Genomic DNA, 21476 nt, shown 5'->3' with positions numbered 1-21476 from the left:
GCGGATGCCCATTTGTAAACAGTGCCCTTGTCCTGAGCTGGGTGGAGCAGGGCTGTCCCTGCAGTAACATGACCCATTGTCTCTGGCCAGCCCCTCACTCTGAGGCAGTGGTCACCAACCAGTAGATTGGGATCTACTGGTAGATCTTGGAGCCTCTGACAGGTGATCCTGGTGGGTTTGGCCAAGAGGCTATCAAGTGCCAGCACTTCAGCTGCCCCTTACCCCCACTGCTGTGCACCTCCTGCCCTTTGGCTAAGCCTTTCCCCTGGGAGTCTCCTGCTTTCTGTGCAGGGCAGAGGAGGGAAAAGAGGGGTGCTGATGTCAGGGTTCCCCCTCTCCCATTCTGTATTCTTTCTCCACGGAGCAGAGAGGGGGCACAACAAGACTAGGGATGCAGTTTGCTGACTGCTTTAGGGAGTGGTTCAGGGCCAGGGCATGAGTGAGCCTGCCTTAGCCCCACTGCACCACCACCCAGGAGCCACCAGCAGTGCCCAAATGGAGCCCACATCCCAAACTCCTACCCCAGTCATGAACCCCCTCCTGTACCCAAGCCCTTATCCTAGCTCTGAGCACCCCTGCATCCAAATACCCTCCCAAAGCCTGCACCTAGAATCCCCTCCTACGTCCACCTGCCCGCCCCAAGAGCAGCTCAGAGCCCTTCTCACACTCCAGATCCCTTAATCCAAGACCAAAGCCTGTACCCCAACCCTCTGTCCCAGGCTGATGAAAGTGAGTGAGAATAGGCAAGAGAGGGAGGACAGAGGGAGCAGGGGGGGGCCTTGGAGAAGGGATAGGAAGGAGGCAGGGCCAGGGTATTTATATATGAGGTAGATCTTGGATTGCACTTACATTCAAAAAGTGATCTAGTGCTTTAAAAGGCTGGAGACCACTGCTCTGAGGTCTCTGCCCCATGTCTCCCTGTCCCCTATGAGGGCCCACAAAAGGTTAACCTAGCCCTGTTTGGGGCACAGGCTCTGGGCTGGAGTTTGGATGCAGGAGGGGTGCAGGCTAGGGGGAGTTTGGGTGTGGGAGGTGGGCTCTGCCCTGGGCCAGGGGATTGCCAAACAGGAGGGGGAGTGGATGTGTGGGCTCTGGGAGGGAGTTTAGCACCTCAGCACAGTACACAACAGAAAGGAGCTGCAGTGACTTCATATTGACATAGAAACTGAGAGAAGACGCTTAAATACTCCAAACGTGAGAGGCAGAGTTTGAGGCAGGAACTGTCTGTACAATATTTCACACTTGTATACATAGAGAGGAAGTGAAGTGTCTAAATATTGACTGTCTAGGAATTGGCAGGCCTGTGCCTTTAAGAACACAAGCCCAGAAGCCCACCCCCTTGCTCTGGGGCTGACATGCAGCATCCAGGGAAGAGAAAGAAAAAAGCCTTTGCACCCCTCACACCCCACTATTTACAAGGACATCAGGTGGCTCATCCCATGGGTTAACTGTTCCCCCCTCTCCCCCTCACTAAATGGGGGTTTTGTCCCTGCACAGGGTCTGGCAGTGTCCCTCCCCCCAGACTCAACCCCAGCTACCCCCCCCGATTTTTCCCCTTTAGACCTTCTTCTGCCACTACCTACAGTAGCTTGATCCCCCCAGCCAGTAAATTTATGCCCCCTGCTCAGACCATGACACCCCCCCCCGCTGCAATTTGCCCCCCTTTATCATTTTAAACCTCTCCAAAGAGGAGGCAGCAAATCCTATGTAGCAGTGAGGGCAGCGGCCACAGCAAAGGCTACTGAGTCTGCTCAGTTCAGGTGCGCGTGCTCAGTGCACCCAAAGGAGCAAATTTGGAGAAGTTGGTGTTTCTGTCGTTACATCCCTCCCCACAGGCAATAAGTATTTGTGGGGGCAGGCTACGACTGCGACTGGGGGAAGCGTGGAAAAGACCAAATAGGGGGAAGTTTTAAAGCGCTCTCCTCCCCCCTCCCATACCAGCATTTGACCATGCTTCCACTCCTGCCCCCTGCTCCTCCATGAAGCTTCTTGATCACTCTGGCCCCTGTGTGAACGCCAGTTCCCTTCAGCGCTCCTCGCTGTAGACTTCCCTGCTTTCTCCTCTCAGCACACCTCCCCCACTGATGAGCTAGAGGAGGTTTGGCTGAGGAATCAGGGAATATTCTAGTAATCCCTTTCTGTCTTACTCTGAGCACCCTTGTTCTCTTAGCATTCCTTCTAAACAGTAAGAGCTAGGATCACCAAGTATTCAACATCTTCTTATGATACCCTTGCTTTAAGTTAAGAGTGTGTTTGTGCAAGGAAAAATAGGAGTAGCCAAAGATCAGAAGTGCTATCATTTTGGGATTGCAAAGACATTTATCTTGGACATTTTGAAAATTCAAAGCTGTAGTTAGGCAAGTCCTTCAGAGGCTGTGTCTACACTGGAGGCTTTTTGCATAAGAACAGCTGTTCTTGCACAAAAACTTGCAGTGTCTACACTGCACACGCATTCTTGTGCAAAAAAAAGTTACAGTAGATTGTCAGAAGAGAGGCTTTTGCACAAGAGTTATTCCTCTTCCCATGAGGAATAAGCCTTTTTGTGCAAGAGCTCTTGCGCAAAAAGGCTAGTGTGGACAGCAACAGGGGTTTCTTGCACAAGAAACCCCTAATTCTAAAATGGCCATGAGAGCTTTCTTGCGCAAGAGAGCATCCACACTGCCATGGATGCTCTTGCGCAAAAGCACATGGCAGTGTGGATGCGCTTTTGTGCAAGAGTTCTTGCACAAAGTTCTTGTGCAAGAAGCCTGCTGTGTAGACATAGCCTGTGGTTATTCAAACAATTAACTTTTCTTTACTGGTAAAAAGCTATCCAGAAAACAGTACCGTATATTCCGGCGTACAAGACGACCTCTGAAGTTAAAAAACATCCCCCAAAAATCGGGGGTCGTCTTGTACGCCGGATGCCCCGCCGCCGGAGCCCCTCCGCGGCTTTGAAAGCCTCGGGGGAAGCCGGCGGCGGGGTATCCCAGGCGCGCATGGGCTGCCCGCCCGCCGGAGCCCCTCCGCGGCTTTCAAAGCCGCGGAGGGGCTCCGGCGGGCGGGCAGCCCATGCGCGCCTGGGATGCCCCCCCGCCGGCTTCCCCCGAGGCTTTCAAAGCCGCGGAGGGGCTCCGGCGGGCGGGCAGCCCATGCGCGCCTGGGATGCCCCGCCGCCGGCTTCCCCCGAGGCTTTCAAAGCCGCGGAGGGGCTCCGGCGGGGGGGAGCCCAGGCGCTCCTGGCGGCTTTGCTCCCGGTGCCTCTGGTCTGCTGGGGACCATCTCCAGCAGACCAGGGACACCGGGAGCAAAGGAGGCGGAAGGGCGCTGGGGTATAAGATGAAACCCTATCTTTTAATTAAAAAGATAGGGGGTCGTCTTATACGCCCAGTCGCCCTATACGCCGGAAAATACGGTATTTGTTCCTTCTGCACACAATGGATTTTCATTAGCAAAGTGTATATAGTTCTACAAGATTAAAGTATTTTCTTTATTGCAAATGGGGAATTGAGGCAGAGAGAAGGCATTACCTGGCTAAGGTCAAACAGGGATTCTAATAAGCAATTAATTGAACCCAGATTTCTGAAGGTACAGTCAAGTGCCTTAATATTAACATTTCCTATATGTTACCTCTTATATGTCACCCATAGACACTGAGACCTGCTTCTGTTCTCTACAGAAATTCAAGGGGGAAAGATTTTCTTTGTGGATCCGACAGATGAAACACCCTCTTGTGGAGTTGAAAGTGTGTGCTCACACTCCCTCAAAACAGTGCTTATTGTAGTACAAGAAGTAGAGGGGGGGAAGGAAGCAACTGATCAATAACAAAATAATTTATCCAGGTTTATAAAGCAAGGTGAACTGATTTTAAATCAAAATATTTAAATCAGATTAAATGATTTAAATAATGGAAACTATTAAAATGTATTGATTCACAACTTAAGTTTAGTGTAAGAGTTGAGATTCTTTTTGTTAAGCTGGAAATACTCTATGGCTGTGTCTAGACTGGCCAGTTTTTCCGGAAAAACTTGCCAGCTGTCTACACTGACCTCTTGAATTTCTGCAAAAGCACTGACTTCCTACTGTAAGAAATGAGTGCTTCTTGCAAAAATACTGTTCTGCTCCCATTTAGGCAAAGCTTTTGTGCAAAAGGGCCAGAGTAGACAGCTCAGATTTGTTTTCCGCAAAAAAGCCCCGATTGCGAAAATGGCGATCGGGACTTTTTTTTGCGGAAAAGCACATCTAGATTGGCACGGACTCTTTTCTGCAAAAAGTGCTATTGCAGAAAAGCATCCATGCCAAGCTAGCCGCTCTGTTCTGAAAATGCTTTTAACGGAAAACTTTTCAGTTAAAAGCATTTCCAGAAAATCATGCCAATCTAGACGCAGCCTATACCTATACACATACTTAGCAGATCCATAGCTTACCATTTGTGTATAGATTCTTAAATTTTTCTAAAATAAAAATGTAATAATTTTTAACTACAAGATTTGTGTCTAGCTTTGTTTGGATGACAACTCAAATTCAATTAAATGCATACAGCAGCATTTTAAAATGGTTTTCAATATTGCTTGGTATCTTTGAGGGTATGTCTACACTGCAAAGTTAATTCAAAATAACAGCCATTATTCCGCACTAGACGGAGGAATGCGGCTGTCTATGGCAGGATAGCTGCCAGCCTGGACACCAAAGGCCACATGCGAACCCAGGACAGGTTTGCATGAAAATTAATTGGTCTGGCAAGTTCCCCAACCCTGGGCCCCGAGCTTTCCCTCCCCAGCTCCCTCCTCCCAGGTTTCTCTCCCCTCTTCCACCTCTTTTTCCCAGTCTCCCCAGAGGTTCATCCCTCCTCCCCCAGTTTTGCTCAATAAACCCAGTTTCTGTTTTTGAACATACGTGTATTTTGTTTGACATCAGGAAGGGGGGCTAGGGAGGGGTAAGTGGAAGGACGCGAGGGAGGAATGGAACATGAGCCTCCAGTGGGGAGGATTGGAGTGGCTCTGAGGGCTCCTTGGGGTGGACGTTCTCCTGCAGGGCATCCTGGATCCTGACAGCCTCCCAATAGACCCCGCCCCGATGGCAGCCTGCAGCAAGTGCAGCCGGGCTGATGGCAACGACCCCAAGAGATGCACCAGTGTGCCCAGGGGCAGCTCTGCTCCATGTGGCCGAGTGCTGTGCTGTCCCGAGTACAGGCACTCCAAAACAGGACTGCTTTGCTGTCCCTCATCGAGGTAGACAAGCAAGTGGGGAACTCTGAGAACGGTCAATCCAGGGTGGGGGTAGGATCCCTTTAAGCACAGAGCTCAGTTAGCCTTAGGACTTAGTGTGTGGGGTTGCTGCCTAACCTGATGCCCTGACAGCACTGGTTCTGGCCAGCCTTAACTTCGGTTCAGGGTCCACTCAGTGTGGACATGCTATTTCGAAATAGGTTTTGTGTTTAGATGCGTTAATTCGAATTAAGCTAATTCAAATTAACTATTTCAAATTAAGTTAACTCGAATTAACGCTGTAGTGTAGACGTACCCTTAGGCTATATCTACGCTGGCGCGATCTTGCGCCAGAGATATGCAAATGAGGCTAAGCATGGAATATCACTGAGCTTCATTTGCATATCTAATGAGCTGCTATTTTTGCGGAAGAGGCTCTTGCGCCAGAAGGAGCTGTCTACACTGCCCCATCTTACGCAAGAAAAATCCTCTTGCACAATGCCGCTACGCTGATTATTTTCGGGAATAACGGCATTGCACAAGAGGGTTTTTCTTGCACAAGAAGGGGCAGTGTAGACAGCTCCTTCTGGCCCAAGAGCCTCTTCCGCAAAAATGGCGGCTCATTAGATAGGCAAGTGAGGCTTGGCGATATTCCACGCTTAGCCTCATTTGCATATCTCTGGCGCAAGATCGCGCCAGTGTAGACATAGCCTCAGTGTTTTAACAGTTTATAATTAGTTTAGCCATTGGTATAGGTTGTCAGTTTCCAAATTTTAAATTGATTTTTAAAATAAACCTGTATTTAAAAAAAGTATTTAAATGTATCTAAGTCAAATTAGATCTTTTAAATCCGTTTGTATCCACTCAGGTATGGAGTAAATAGAATATTCTGCTAACTGGTGAATTTTAGTAATATTAAATTACCACCACACCACTTAGATTTACACAAATGTATTAAAGTTAACATACTCAAGCAAAGGTTTTCGTGTTTTAAGGTCTAGCTGATGCACTGGAGTAAGAGATTTGTAATTAAGATTTACATGTTAGCAGCACTCTGCTACCATGGCATGTCTAGATATCTGCATTTTTCAAGCACAGGCACCATGTTCTTACAATCACTGAAATTATGTTACAGTCCCTCTGTGACAGGGCACTCCTGACCCGCACTCGGGAGGATCAGGGCGAGGGGCATGCGAAATCCTGGGGGGAGGGCATGCCAGTCAGGGGGACGCGGGACCAGGCAACGCCGCTCTGGATTGGCCCCGGGGAGCGCGAAGCGTCGGCAGGGAACGCCCCGGGAGGCGTGGCTAGAGCAGCCCGCGGTGACAACTCGGAGGCACGGGCAGATGACATCACCATGGAGCAACTCCGAGGCGCAGAGGCAATGACACCAGGATCCCCCGCTGGAGGGAGATTTAAAAAGGCGTCTCGTCAGCCAGGAGGAGGGGAGAGAGAGAGAGATATGCTCGGACAGGCGAACGGTGAGTGGGGAGCCAGAATGGACCTACCTCTAGATACGGAGTAGGAAGCAGCCCAGGGCAGGGTCGTGGAGCCCGTGAGCAGGTGGGTTTAGGGGCAATACCCCAACCGCTGAGCAGGGATAGGTGATCCCTGCCTTAGGGCCCTGGGCTGGGGTTCGGAGAGAGGGAGGGCCCAAACCCCCCTACTCCATCATCCGGAGCGAAGCAAGCCCCACAGCTGGGTATATGAGACTTAAAAACGTACCTCCTCGGAAAGCGCAGGGAGGTTGGGATTTTCCTTCCGATGCGCAAGCCTGTGTTGGGATTGTAGATACAAGGAGTGTCCTAATAAATAGAGTGGTGTGAGTAAGCAACCTCACGGGGCAGCGTGGTCCTTTATACCCTCCTCCACCAAATCCTTGTGCTGTGACTCACAAAATGAACATATGCAACCTTTTTAGAGGTTTTTAAAATTTTTTAAATCTTAATTGATTCAGCAGAGTAGCTTTGTGTTTAGCAAACTAGAAGAGAAAAAAGGAGGAGACAGAAATCCACAGAATTAATTTCAGCAAAATAATTTTATTTCTAACATACAGTGAACGTCCATCAAATATTCTGTACACAGTTGAGCAGAACTACTATTATAATGTACAAAGATACATGAAGCCACTCGTACAAAAATATTGCCTTTAGTCTCTACGTTATCTTGGTACATTTAGACCATTCCACATCATTGGTAGATACGCAATTCTGTTTTAATAAGTTACCTATGATAAGACCTTCCCGCTCCCTCCTCCCTTTTGGAACTGTATGCTAGAATTTTTCATCCCCTGCCCACCACTTATGGATTCCTGGTAGGAGGAATGTAGGCATTTCAAACATCCATCCTTAGGTCTTAGTTCTTCTGGTAATAGAACCACTTGTCCACTGTAGTCAGAAAAAGAAAAGAAAAAAAAAAAAGATTTAAACTCAGTTATCACTGCAATTTATTTCAAAATTCTCCAGGACCCACTGACCATTAATATTTCTGCAGAAGAGTTCATGGACTTAGGGTACGTCTATACTACATGCCTCTGTCGCCAGAGGCATGTAGATTAGGCTACCAGACATAGGAAAATGAAGCGGCGATTTAAATAATCGCCGCTTCATTTAAATTTACATGGCTGCCGCACTGAGCCAACAAACAGCTGATCAGCTGTTTGTCAGCTCAGCTCGACAGTCTGGACGCACGGGTGTCGACATCAAAGGTATTTGTCGACCACCCAGGTATACCTCATCCCAGGAGGCATACTTGGGTGGTCGACAAATACCTTTGATGTTGACACCCGCGCGTCCAGACTATTGCGCTGAGCCATGTAAATTTAAATGAAGCGGCGATTATTTAAATCGCCGCTTCATTTTCCTATGTCTGGTAGCCTAATCTACATGCCTCTGGCGACAGAGGCATGTAGTCTAGACGTACCCTTAATGTTATCTGCCAGTGGCTATTAGGAGTCACGACCCAATTCTCAAACTATTTACTCATAACCTAAACTCATGAACTTTCTAATGTAATTTTGGAACTACTCCTGTTCCTACCATAGTCAGTGGAAGCTTTGCTATTGAAAATGGGAGACTGGCATCTTACCAGTATTGCTAAATAGAGAAGCAATTAGGACAGTAAGGGCACATTTAAACTACATTTCTCTTCCGAAAGATTTACATAATTGCATGAGAGCACTTTTTTGAAAAAGTTTTTTGAAAAAGAAACCTCAGTCTAGACGGGGTTCTTTAAAAAAAACAAAAAAAAAAAAAACCACCCTTTTTCGAAAGACCCCGTGCACCTCATTTTTTCAGGAGTACAGGTTCTTTTGAAAGGGTTCTTTTGGGGGGGGGGACCCTATTTAGACTGCTCTTGTGCGATTATGCAAATGAAGCATGAGATTTGTAAATCCATGCTTCATTTGCATTTTCACTCTGGCTCATTTACATTCCTCTTTCGGAAGAGGAATGTAGTTAGGCATAGCCTAAGAGTGCAACTTTCAACAGGCATTCCCCATGAGTGACAGAAAGCCCTTTTAAGTACCTGAAAACTGAGGTCTTCTCTTTTCCAGACTGAACAATACCAATTCTAATACCAATTATTTCAATCTTCCCTCATAAATCATGTTTTCTACACCTTGATTTTTTTTTGGCGCTCTTCTCAGGACTCTAATTTGTCCACATCTTTCCTGAAACATGGCACCCAAAACTGGACACAGTACTCCATCTGAGGAGTAATCAGTGTGGGGTAGAGTAGAACAATTACTTTTTGTGGCTTGCTTACTATACTGCTAATACATCCCAGAATGATGTTTACTTTTTTTCCCCAAAAAAAGTAAACTGACTCATTTAGCTCGTGATCCATTATGACTGCTTGGTCCGTTTCCATAGTACAGGCAGTCCCCGACTTACGCGGATCCGACTTTGTCGGATCCGCACTTACGAACGGGGCTCTCTCGCCCCGGAGGTCGGGGCGAGAAAGCCCCGTTTGTAAGCTGCTCCGGTGCCCCTGGTCTGCTGGAGACTGTCTCCAGCAGACCAGGGGCACCGGGCGGGTTCCCGCGCTTCTGAGGCTTTGCCAGAGCAAAGCCTCAGAGGCGCAGGGAACCACCGCTGCTGCCGCTTCAGTCTGGGTGCCTGTGGTCTGCTGGGGACCGTCCCCAGCAGACCACAGGCACCCAGACTGAAGCGGCAGCAGCGGCGGTTCCCCGCGCCTCTGAGGCTTTGCTCTGGCAAAGCCTCAGAGGTGCGGGACCCCCCCCCGCGGCTGCGGCTTCAGTCCAGGAGCCTGTGGTCTGCTGGGGACTGTCCCCAGCAGACCACAGGCACCGGGACTGAAGCCGCAGCCGCGGCAGGGTCCCTCGCCTCTGAGGCTTTGCCAGAGCAAAGCCTCAGAGGCGCAGCACCCCGCTGCCGCTGTGGCTCTGCTCCCCGTGTCCCTGGTCTGCTGGGGGGGGGCGCAGCTAGTGTGCTCCCCCCCCCCCCCCCCCCCCCAGCAGACCAGGCTTTTGTTTTGGACTCTGGGGCAGAGCAGCTGGGGCGCTGCCGATTGGTCCTGCAGCACCCGCTCTGGGCACTACTGGACCAACCCGGCAGCACCCCAGCTGCTCTGCCCCAGGTCCTGATTCAGCCGCTGCTGGTCAGTTTCAGCAGCGGCTGAATCAGGACACCTGGGGCAGAGCAGACGGGGTGCTGCTGGGTTGGTCCAGTAGCACCGAGGAGCAGCGCTACTGGAGCACCCCAGCTGCTCTGCCCCAGGCGTCCCCAAGTCAGCTTCTGCTGAAACTGACCAGCGCTGACTACAGGAAGCCCCAGGCAGGGTTGCTCTGCCCCGGGCTTCCTGGAATCAGCTGCTGATCAGTTTCAGCAGCAGCTGACTTGGGGACGCCTGGGGTTCTTAAGTTGATTCTGTATGTAAGTCAGAACTGGCGGTCAGTTTCAGCAGTGTCTGAATCTGGACTCCAGTTCCGACTTACATACAGATTCAACTTAAGAACAAACCTACAGTCCCTATCTTGTACGTAACCCGGGGACTGCCTGTACTCTTTCCTAGGCAGTCATTTTCCATTTTATATGTATAAAATAGATTACTCCACTTAGGAATACTTTTTGTCTTTATTGAATTTCATCCTATTTACTTCAGACTATTTCTCCAAATAATTTTGAATTTTCATCCTACCCTCCAAAAAACTTGCAACCCCTCCCAGCATGGTATCATCCACAAACTTTATAAGTGTGCTAACTATGCCATTATCTAAGTCATTGATGAAAATACTGAACAGAACCAGAACCAATACCTGCAAAACCCTACTCGTTATACCCTCCCAGCATGATTACTACTGAACCACTGATTACTCTGACAACGGTTATCCAATCAATTATGCATTCACCTTATAGTAGCTCTACCTAGACTGCATTTCTCTAGTTTGTGAATGAGAAGGTCACGTGAGATTGTAACAAAAGCCTTACTGAAGTCTAGATATACTATATCTACTGCTTCTCCCTTCTCTACAAGGTTTATCATCCCATCAAAGAAGACTATCAGGGTTGGTTTGACAGGATTTGTTCTTGAGAAGTCCATGCTATTACCTACCACCTTATTATCTTTATATATTTGCACATTGATTCCTTAATTATTTGCTTCATTATCTTTCCTAGGACAGAAGTTAAGATGACTGGTCTGTAATTCCCTGGGTTGTCCCTTTCCCCCTTTTTATAGATGGGCACTACATTTGCCCTACTGCAGTCTTCTGGAATCTCTCTTTGTATCCATGCTTTTCAAAGATAATATCTAATGACTTTGATATCACTCAGCTCATTGAGTGTTCTAAGATGCATTTAATCAGGCCCTGGGGACTTTACAACATTTACATTGTCTAAGTAATTTTAACTGTTCCCGATTTTAGCTCCTGAACCTACCCCATTTTCCACCAGCATTCACTACAGTAGGGGACCAATTGCCACCAACCTCCTTGGTAAAAGCCGAAATAAAGAAGCCATCAAGCATCTATGCTATTCGCACATTTTTGTTATTGTTTTTCTGTCTTCCTTGAGCAATGGGCCTACCCCGTCCTTGGTCATCTTCTTGCTTCTAATATATTTGTAGAATGTTTTCTTGTTACCCTTTGTATCTCTAGCTAGCTTGAATCCTTTTATGCCTTGGCCCAATTTTGCTCTTACATACTTGTGTTGTTTATATTCATCCTTTATACTTTGACCTAGTTTCTACTTTTTGTAGGACTATTTTTAGATCATTCAAGAGCTCTTGGTTAAACTAGGACGGACTCTTACCATCCTTCCCATCTTTTCTACACAGTGGAATAGAGCAGTAAGGCCATTTAATCTTATCAAGAATTAGGGATGTAAAATCCCATTTAATTATTTACTGGTTAACTGATTAAAGGGGGATGAGCAGGGGGAGCCACTTCAGCTCCCACCAGTTAATCTTAAACCACTAAGCCTCACATGTTAAGGATGAGGTTAACCGGTTAAACCTTCATGTCGTTACTAGGAATATAGAATTACAAGCTTAGAGACATAAGCATCTTCATTCAGTGAGACAAAAGCATTTTTAATCAACAGGTCAGTAACAAATGCATGAGAAACTGACTAGAGGAAGTAGTACTTTTCTGGAAACTTGTCTGATATTTACTACTTCTGAGTCCTGGAGACGTGTGAAATCAAGCCCCCATTTTTTTCAGCTCACTTATAAAGCATGCTATTAATGGAAATATGTTACACTACTGTAAACTTTTCCCCCTTTCCCTTTTTTGTATAAGGTAGAGAGGTGTGCATTTTGATGCTGCCACTATGCTTTCAGTCCTCTCGAGTACTCTTCTTGAAGGTCAAACAGAAAAAAATGTTACCATACTTAAAATATTTGCAGTCCATTTTTCCGATAGAAAATCTCTTACTTTTCAAAGTCACTTTAGAATGAGAGCTAGATATTAAAGGCTTACCGTCAGATGGTATTGGATTAGCAGTTCCAAGGGGTGGTACCTAATAAATAAGAAGTGCAATATGGGTTTGTGATTATGGAGTGTATTCAGGTACTTTTAAGTTTTGGACACTACTACACTTCTAGGTATTCACAAAGCCCTCTCTTTACTAAACTAAATTTTAAATCCAAGCTATATAAATATGGAGACACTCATACTGGAAAAATATAGGGATATATCTACACTATGGAGAAGATGGACCCTCCGGAGGTTGATCTTCTAGTGTTTGATTTAGCACATCTAGCGTAGACCCCCTAAATCAAATGCAGAGGGCAGCCCCCACCTGTGTCCTGTACTCCTCATTATGCTAGGAGTAAGGGAAGCCAATGGGAGTATGTGCTCCCATCAGCCTTCCACAGTAGACACTGCAGTGGCTTGGCTTAAAGTGAGCTGAATCCAGCTACACATTTTGCATAACTGGATTGTGTACTAAGCCGAACTGCTTGGTCTAGTGTGGACCAGACTAGGTGGTGATGAACAGAATTACAAATAGTCAGCTTTCTGTAAATCAGCATAGCTTCTAGATAACATGGAAGTAACCAAACCAGCTATTTTTTGTTAGCATTCTGCACTATGCGTATCTACCTTAACAAAGGCAAGGAAATAATATGCTATTTTTTCTTGCAGTCAGTGCTATTTTATGTCTGTGGGGGAGCCTGGACTACCCTGCCTTGGCAATAAATGGTGATGTCTGCCTTGTCCAAAGTGCAGCTTTCTGGCCTGTTTCAAGTCTGGTGCGTCAAAGCACGCAGGCAGGGACCAAGAGACAGGAATTGTTTTGCATAACAACGCAGACTAAGCATAGTATGCGAGACCACATCAAGAACACAGGACAAGCAGCCTTGTACTGGTACTTGTTTCTGATAAGCAAAAAGTACAGATGCAGCCATGAAACTGTCAACTGTGTACATAGCAGTGACATCCTGAGTAGCAGGATGTACCCCAAACAGGAGCATTGGGCATTTTACATATCCTACACAATACGTAATCAATTGGTAAATATTTTTAGAACGACCAAGTCTTGCTTTGCTATAAATTGGGCTTAGTAAGAACAATCGATGGAAGGAATGGGCAGGATTGACCCACACGTCCTGCTTGATATAACTAGAAGTAATTAAGCCCTTCACACTGATGACCCAGTGATTGGCATTCCATTGCGTGGGAAGAAAATGGAACCATGAACTTCTGCCTGGCACTGTAGGTAGCATACAGGTGAAGTGTAAGTGAATTAGGCTTTATTATTGTATATAGTAGATCTTTTAGTAAAGTAGATCTTTTGCATTGCTTTGCGCTGTATTAATTGCTTTAGAATGTATAGTATTTAAGGTTTAAATTGTATAGTAATTGTTCTTAAGGCTTGTAACTGTATTAACTACTTAAAGCTTGCAATAAATAGGAAAGTGGTTAAGTAGCCCTGGTGTGTACCGGTTTCCCTGGATCCAAAATAAATCGAACCACACAACAAAATGTCCTGGTACTGAATTCTAAAAAACAAGAGCAAAGGACATTTTCCTAGGAATATTTACTTTCCTAACGATAAGATGGAGAAGTGTTATGCCTGGTGACAACTCCATTAGGTTGTGGACTTGAAGTTTCTATCTACAGAATATTAGCATGCAATTCTGACATGTACAATATGACACTTTCAAAAACCTGGATAAGTTAAACAGGTTTATATCTTCATCTATTTTTAAACAGCCTTTCCCTTTGGTCAGAATTATTTTAACACACTGCAATGATTTTTTCATTACTTATCTAGTTTCACTTTTTAGCATCAATTCTATCAGATGTTAGACATTACCACTTGACAGGAAATATTCAAGGAATCAGAGATGAGTCCTTTAGAAGTCATTCTGTCACAATCAGGCATTCTGATTGTGACAGGGATCTAAACTTTAAAAACTGAAGTTCACATGATGTCTTAGCTACCAATTTTTTAAAAAGTCATTAAAAATTTTAAGCTTCAAGTCATTAGTGCGAGTTAATGATACAAAAACAAGTACAGGCAGTCCCCAGGTTACATGGATCCGACTTACCCCGTTTGTAAGTAGGGATCCGATGTGAGGCAACCCCGCACTAGCTGCTTCCCCCCAGCAGACCAGGGAGACGCGAAGCTAGCGATCCCCCCCCCCCCCCTCCAAGCAGACCAGGGAGACGAGGAGCGGCTTTTTTCAGCAGACACCTCAGTTTGAGAATAAAGGACTGAGGAAAGTGAGGTGTGGGAGAATAAAACTGAGCTCTGGAGAAATGTTTGGCTAGAGTTTCCCCTACAATATGTACCAGTTCTGACTTACATACAAATTCAACTTAAGAACAAACCTACAGTCCCTATCTTGTATGTAACCCGGGGACTGCCTGTACATTGGTTCAGTTAAAACAGTGTTTCAAAGGAGCTCATTCCCAAATGAAAGCTGGGCAAGAAGGAATTGAAAAAAAATGTTTGAGTTTCTGTACACTCGTGAACCTCTGCATCCTCAAGTTCATGCTTAGTTGGCCATTCAGAATGATTTTAGCCAGTATAACGAGCTCTCCTGTAGGGAAAAGGGTTTTTTTCAGTGCACCATCTACCTCCCCTTGTCTTCTCTTTAAGATTACCTAAACCAGATATTATTAAAAAAAATAAAAGACAGCTAAATCTGTTTGTACTTACTGCTTCCACAATAGCTTTAGCAGATTCTTGACTAATACAAAGTGGGCTGTCTGACACAGTTGTATTTGCACTAAAAAAGAAAGGTTAAGTTATGAGAGCCAAGTTCTTCCTTCCAAGAGTATCAAATAACAGCATTAATAGTGTTAAGAAGCCATTTTTAAAAAAATGACAGGACTATGCAGCACTTAGTCTTTAGTTTCAGCAAGACCAGATTAACATGGCTACATCTCTATTACTATTTTAAAAAAACAGGCTGAATTAGGGATGTTAAGGACTAGTCGACTAATTGCTTTTCCTCCCGCCCCCTTGCTGCCTCCATCAGATAGAGGTAGAAAGAGGGAGGTACGTCATAGTGGCAGCGCTGCACAAAGCCCAGGATCAGCTGGGGAGTCTCCAGCTGACCTCGGGCTTGGTGTGGTGTGCCAGCTTTTAAATGTACAAGACTCCCCAGTAGGGGCCCTTGTGCATTTCAAAGCAGAAGCGCCCACGTGGAGCCCGGAGTCAGTGAGACATCCCACTGGCAGTGGGCCCCACGCAGCGTTCCAATTCTGAACTACACAAAATTCCATGCTGGGGTTCTTGTGTATTTCAAAGGCAGAACACGGAGGTGCCTATCGACTAGTCAAAGGACATTCCATTAACTACTTGACTAGTAAGTTAATCACTTGTTAACATCCCTAGGTGGAATCCTCAGTTTTTGAATAAGTTACAAAATAAAGTAGCTAGCACTAGAACAACAAAGACCTCTACTTTTTATTCCCATTTGCTTAGAATTTAACAAAGCAGCACTGCAACAGAAGAGTTGTAAACCTACCAATTGATTTCTCCTCCATCAGTTTTTTCAGATACTAGCGCTGTCCAGTGTTCATGAGTGGTTTTGATTACCTTAATTGCAAAATCCTAAAATTTAAAAGAATAAATTAATATTACAAGCAAATACTCTAATCATCCCCCATTCTATCAATTAGATAGGAATCAACAGAGCCTAGTGTTTACAGGTAGATATTACAGAAGGGCAAATTTTCTTCCCTTCTATTACTTGCCTTTACAGTAGCAGCTTGAGCTGATAAAAGAGATTAGAGTCCCTTTGTGTTGGGCATTTTACAGATTCCTAGTAAGACACAATGCTTGGCCTAAACACCTTAATGGACAAAATGGTGTATTATAAAATGTCTTCTACTTTTATTCCCAACGTGACATCGGAAGTTTGTGGCACACAGAGGAAATGAACTCTGATCTCCCAAATCTCAGTTCAGTACCTTTACCATAAGACCATTTTACCTCTCACTTGGGCTATGTCTACACAGCAACATTATTTCAGAGTAACTAGTGTTATTCCAAAATAACGTAGTCCATGTCTATATTACAAGCAATTATTTCGACAATGTCAAAATAATGTCAAGCTGGAGGACTTCTTACTCTGACTCCTGAACCCTCATTGCACAAGGTGCAAGGGAAGTTGGAGGAAGAGTGCTCTTGGACTTCCTGCTGTACAGACAACGCCAAAAGCCAAAAGAAGCTATTCTGACTTCAGCTACGCAGTTCACATAGTTCAAGTTGCATAGCTTATTTCGGCTTTAGCCCGGCTGGGTAGACGTGCCCTAACAGAACTTCTATATTAGTGAAAGAGACGGCTTTTTTCTAACATGCATTGGCTTATACTTACTACTCTCTATCCCTAGTTTAATAAAACTTTTAGATACAAACCAGTACAACATCTGAAAGAATGGGTGGGATAAGGGGAGAGGGGGAGAGCAATATCTATGTAAAGTAACCATGATCCTGGTCAGTTTCTGGAAATAATGCTAACATTTCCTGAATATTTAGAGGAAGGAGATATTTCTAAATAATTTTTAAACAAAGATGGTATAAAAGAAAAAAAGTGGTAAACATTTAAATTCAAAACATTTGTAGACTTTACAATGTGTAACCCGAAGCTTTTCAAACATATGATCCAGAAAGTGAAGATAGTAATGTAATAGTTATAGTCAATGCCAAGTGAAATGCTGGTTGAACATGATTAATACAAAACCAAAACAAAAACAAACTAATATTCTCATTTCACTATTTAGAAATAATTGAAGAGAGGGATGCTATCAAAACAAAACCCTTAGCCTGATTTCATCAGGGTGAATTTCAGAATGTATGTACAACCAAGCTACAGTAATTAAGACAACATAAGTCAGTTCCTTTATTATAGCAAATTACGACAACACATGTTTGAAGGAGAAGGGAGTATACACAAGCTCACCACCCAGTCTTCATGGACTGCCTGTGTGTTTCTGTCACCTGATAGGAGGCTTCAAAAGGCCAAAACTAAGGGGTGGGAGAAGGAAAAGGAAGAGGAGATACGGATAAAGAGGATAAAGGGAAGCTCCCATCATGCCTCCTTTGTTGTGGCTAAACACCACATGCCAAAAGAAGAGCATGAAAGCTACCATGCTAGCTACCATACTGGCTCATTAACAGGAGTGTTATGAGCAAGACACGAGAAGTCATCGTTCTACTCTACTCTGCACTCATTAGGCCTCAAGTGGAGTAGTGTGTCCATTTCTGGACACCACATTTAAAAAACGATGGAGGAATTGAAGAAGGTCCAGAGAAGAGCAACAAAAATGATTAAAGGTCTAGAGAACATGTCCTATGAGGAAAGGCTGAAAGAATTGGGCTTGTTTAGTTTAGGAAAGAGAAGATTGAGGGGGACATGATAGTAGTTTTCAAGTATCCAAAAGGGTGTTACAAGGAGGAGGGAGAAAATGTTTTGTCTGTGACCTCTGAGAATAGGACAAGCAGCTTAAATTGCAGCAAGGGAGGTTTAGGTTATACATTGGGAAAAACTTCCTGTCATGGTGGTTAAACACTGGAATAAATTGTTGAGGAAAGTTGTGGAGTCTCCATCACTGGAGATATTTAAGAACAAGTTGGATAGACATCTATCAGGGATGACCTAGACAGTGGTTGGTTCTGTCATGAGGGCAGGGGATTGGAGTCAATGATCTTTCAAGGTCCCTTCCAGTTCTACTATTCTATGTTTCTATGTCAGAAGATCCTGTATGTTGGAGTGATCTTCCTGTGGAGGGATATTCATATTTTGTGTGGTTTTTCAACAACTAGGAGTATTCAACAGCTGCATTGCACTAAGGATGTAATCCTTAAATGTTTCTAACAACAAGCAAAATGAGGATAAAAGGAAAGGTCCTCTTATGGACTGAAAACCGGTTAAAGAGATAGTAAATAAATGGTAGGAATAAATGGCCAGTTTTCAGAATGGAGGGAGGTAATGAGTGGTGTCGGACAGAGTCCATAGTGGGACTAATCCTAGTCAACATACATTAATGATCTGGAGAAAAGGGTAAACAGTGAGGTAGCAAAATCTGCAAGTGATAGTTAAGTACAAAGCAGACTGCAAAGAGCTTCAAAAGGATCTTACAAAACTAGGTGACTGGGCAACAAAATGGCAGATGAATTTTAATGTTGGTAAATGCAAAGTAACGCATATTGGGAAACATTATCCCAACTATTAGTCCCTATCATTTTACACTAAATTAGCTGTTACCACTCAAAAGAAATCTTAGAATCATTGTGGCTAGTTCTCTGAAAACATCCACTAAATGTGCAGCAGCAGTCAGAACACAACAGAATGTTGGGAATAATTTTAAAAAAAGGATACAGCATTAAGAGTATATCTTATTGCATATATACATCTGGCAGATGTGGTTGCCTCACCTCATCTCAAAAACGTATCCTGGCATTGGAAAAAGTTCAAGAAGGGCAACAAAAGCAATTGGAATATACAATAGCTGCCACAGGATGAAAGATTAATAAGACTGACTTTTCAGCTTAGAAATGAGAAGAAGGGGGGAGAGGGGATATGACAAAGATCTATAAAATCATGATTGGCATGGAGAAAATAAATAAGGGAAAAAGTTATTTACTTACTCCCTCAACACGAGGAAGTATTTCTTCACAAAATGCAGTCAGCCTGTGGAACACTTTGCCACAGGATGCTGTGAAGACCAGGACTTAAACAGGGTTCAAAAAAGAACTGGATAAATTCATGGAGTATACGTCTACCAGTGGTTATTAGCCAGAATGGTCTAGCCCTAGCCTCTGTTAGCAGCTAGGAATGGGCAACAGGGGATGGATCACTTGGTGATTACCTGTTCTGTTTGTTCCCTCTGGGGCACCTGGTGTTGGCCACTGTCAGAAGACAGGATACTGTGCTAGACAGACCTTTGGTCTGACCCAGTATGGCTGTTCTAATGTAAAGACCGGTTTGGGGAGAGTTACAAATGGAATGAATTAGTGATTTATATTAGAATAGATGAAAAAAATAGCCTAAGTCATTTGACTAAGTTTTAAGAGAAAGTTCAGTTTTGCAGGTACACTAGCAATAGGAGCCTCTCTCAATATACAGACTACTATTCCTTAACTAATGTGCTTTTCGGACAATCAGATTGTATATCTAAAAAAAAAGCTAACTAGAAGACTTACCTGGCTTCTCTCTGGAGCTGATACAAGGTGGCAGATATAAGGTGGCAGAAGTGGGGGCAGAGGAAGGAGGAGGGAAGACTGTCACATAGTGGGCAGCTGCTCCTTGGGGTCAGTGGGGGCATGCTGCCTGAGACCATGATGCATGCTGCTTGGGGCTGTGACACATGTTGCCCCTTGTGGTCATTCCTAAGTGTAACGGTCCCTGCTATCACATCCTTCCCTTTCCATTTGATGCGAAACAATCGTATTCCACACATCTCATTGTCCTCGCACAACCAAACTAAGACGAAACTGCATACCAAATTTGGTGGTCCTAGTTATTACCACTTAGCAGAAATTCTTGAACAAATGGATTCACAGACACAGATGCACAGTCTCAAATATATAGTAGATGAAGAGGCGGTTACCTACCTTGTCTTTAAATTCTCCATTAAATGCAAACTGGTTTTCTGGCTTCCCATCAGGTACCTTGTACTTTCTAAACCAGTCCACTGTAGCTTCTAGGTAGCCAGGTTTCATCTTTCTGACATCATCAATATCTAACATCAGGGGAAAAAACCTCTTCACTGTCAATGCAAATACGTGCAGTCTCAAACTAGTCTCAATTCTAGTGCAATTCTCTTATCCAGACCACCTTTGAGTCTAGCACTACCGAGGAAGATGAGCATGATGACTGTTGGCTACAGCAGAATATCTGCAATATCTCCTCAACAGCTAATGCCTAGCTCTCATCAGAAGTCATTTGTTAGGGACAAGTTTTGTTATACTACTGCTTTAGCGTAAGATTGACTTACAGGTTTCCCAACCTATGGGTCAGACCCAAATATGGGTCACCATTACATTTCAAAAGGGCTGCCAAGTGTCTCCCCCGGTGCATTCACACATTTGAAAAAGTCCCCTTGCTGGAGGCTCTGCAACTGGCTTAGTCTTAAGGAGCCATTCACCTGAAGTGGTACTCAACTTAATTGTGATAGAAATGCAGCTGTGTTAGTCTGGTGTAGCTGAAACAAAATACAGGACTATGTAGCACTTTAAAGACTAACAAGATGGTTTATTAGGTGATGAGCTTTTGTGGGCCAGACCCACTTCCTTAGATCAAATAGTGGAAGAAAATCGTCACAACCATATATACCAAAGGATACAATTAAAAAAAATGAACACATATGAAAAGGACAAATCAAATTTCGGAACAGAAGGGGGATGGTGGTGCGGGGAAAGGTAAATGTCTGTGAGCTAATGATATTAGAGGTGATAATTGGGGAAGCTATCTTTGTAATGGGTAAGATAATTGATGTCTGTTATTTTACAAAGATAATTTATGGGTAACTTTTAACAGGTCTGATTAGCCCAACTTATTTTACTGGACTCTTAATATTCAGGGTAAAAGGGACAGAAGGATCTTTGATCTTTAGTCAGGAGAACTTAGATGTGTTTTCTTTCAGACATCACATGTTCACTTAGCTGTATGGATCCAATGAAGGAGCTGTTACATGGAGGTGAAAATTGTGTCTTGTGCCAGTAAAATCTTGAGTGCTATGTAGGCAATTCACCCTCTATGGAATTTCCACTATCATCTTTTCTCAGGGGTTTGGCTGCACAAGGGCAACCAGCTCCCACTGGCAGTTTCCATGTGGCCTTTGCCAACAGAAAGCATAAAGTATGATGAAACAAGGTATCCTTCTACTGCCCAGGCCAGCATCACTTGTAGGAATATGTAGATTCCTTGGCACAGGAAGCTAGACCAGAGTGGGAAACAGGGCTTGCTCTAGGTTTTTTGCTGCCCCAAGCAAAAAAATTTTTGGCTGCCCCCTTCCCCGCCTTTTTGTTGGCTTTTACACATTTGCACTTCGCAAGTTTTTTTGTTTTGTTTTGGTGATAGAGACAAGATTTCCAGCTCACACAAAGGTCTTTTTCAAGAGTGGGAAATGTACCTTAAATCTCTACTTTATTGTTCTTATAGAAATAGGCTACTTTTTAATTGTGGTTTGAATGCATGGAAAACTATTAACACAAATAGTTTATATTTCCTTAACTAAGTACCAAAAATAGAAGGGAGAACTTGTGCCATATCTAAAACTCAAGTATTTTATGGCTGTACTTAATCAATCTTCAAACCAATTACAATTGGCTAACAAATACCACTCTGTTTAAACATACTTGTCAACCA

The 21476-nt window shown here is 44.3% G+C and overlaps 1 protein-coding gene across 1 annotated transcript in view; it reads right to left on the bottom strand.

Moving 5' to 3' along the window:
* Positions 1-7205: 7205 nt before the first annotated feature.
* The window catches only part of PPA1 (inorganic pyrophosphatase 1), a 34725-nt gene continuing 20454 nt past the window's right edge, over positions 7206-21476 (bottom strand). The window contains exons 7-11 of the mRNA XM_075934984.2: positions 19721-19848; positions 15630-15715; positions 14816-14885; positions 12127-12166; positions 7206-7573 (exon numbers count right to left, since the gene is read on the bottom strand). Coding sequence (XP_075791099.1) covers positions 7542-7573; positions 12127-12166; positions 14816-14885; positions 15630-15715; positions 19721-19848 — 356 coding nt within the window. The 3' untranslated portion in view covers positions 7206-7541. The remainder of the gene's footprint in view (positions 7574-12126; positions 12167-14815; positions 14886-15629; positions 15716-19720; positions 19849-21476) is intronic.

Source organism: Pelodiscus sinensis, chromosome 8 (assembly GCF_052426305.1).
Source record: "Pelodiscus sinensis isolate ZL-2025 chromosome 8, ASM5242630v1, whole genome shotgun sequence".
In the NCBI taxonomy this organism is placed as follows: domain Eukaryota; kingdom Metazoa; phylum Chordata; order Testudines; family Trionychidae; genus Pelodiscus; species Pelodiscus sinensis.
The sequence above is the reverse complement of the archived record's forward strand: the minus strand, read 5'-3'. Positions and strand labels throughout refer to the sequence as shown.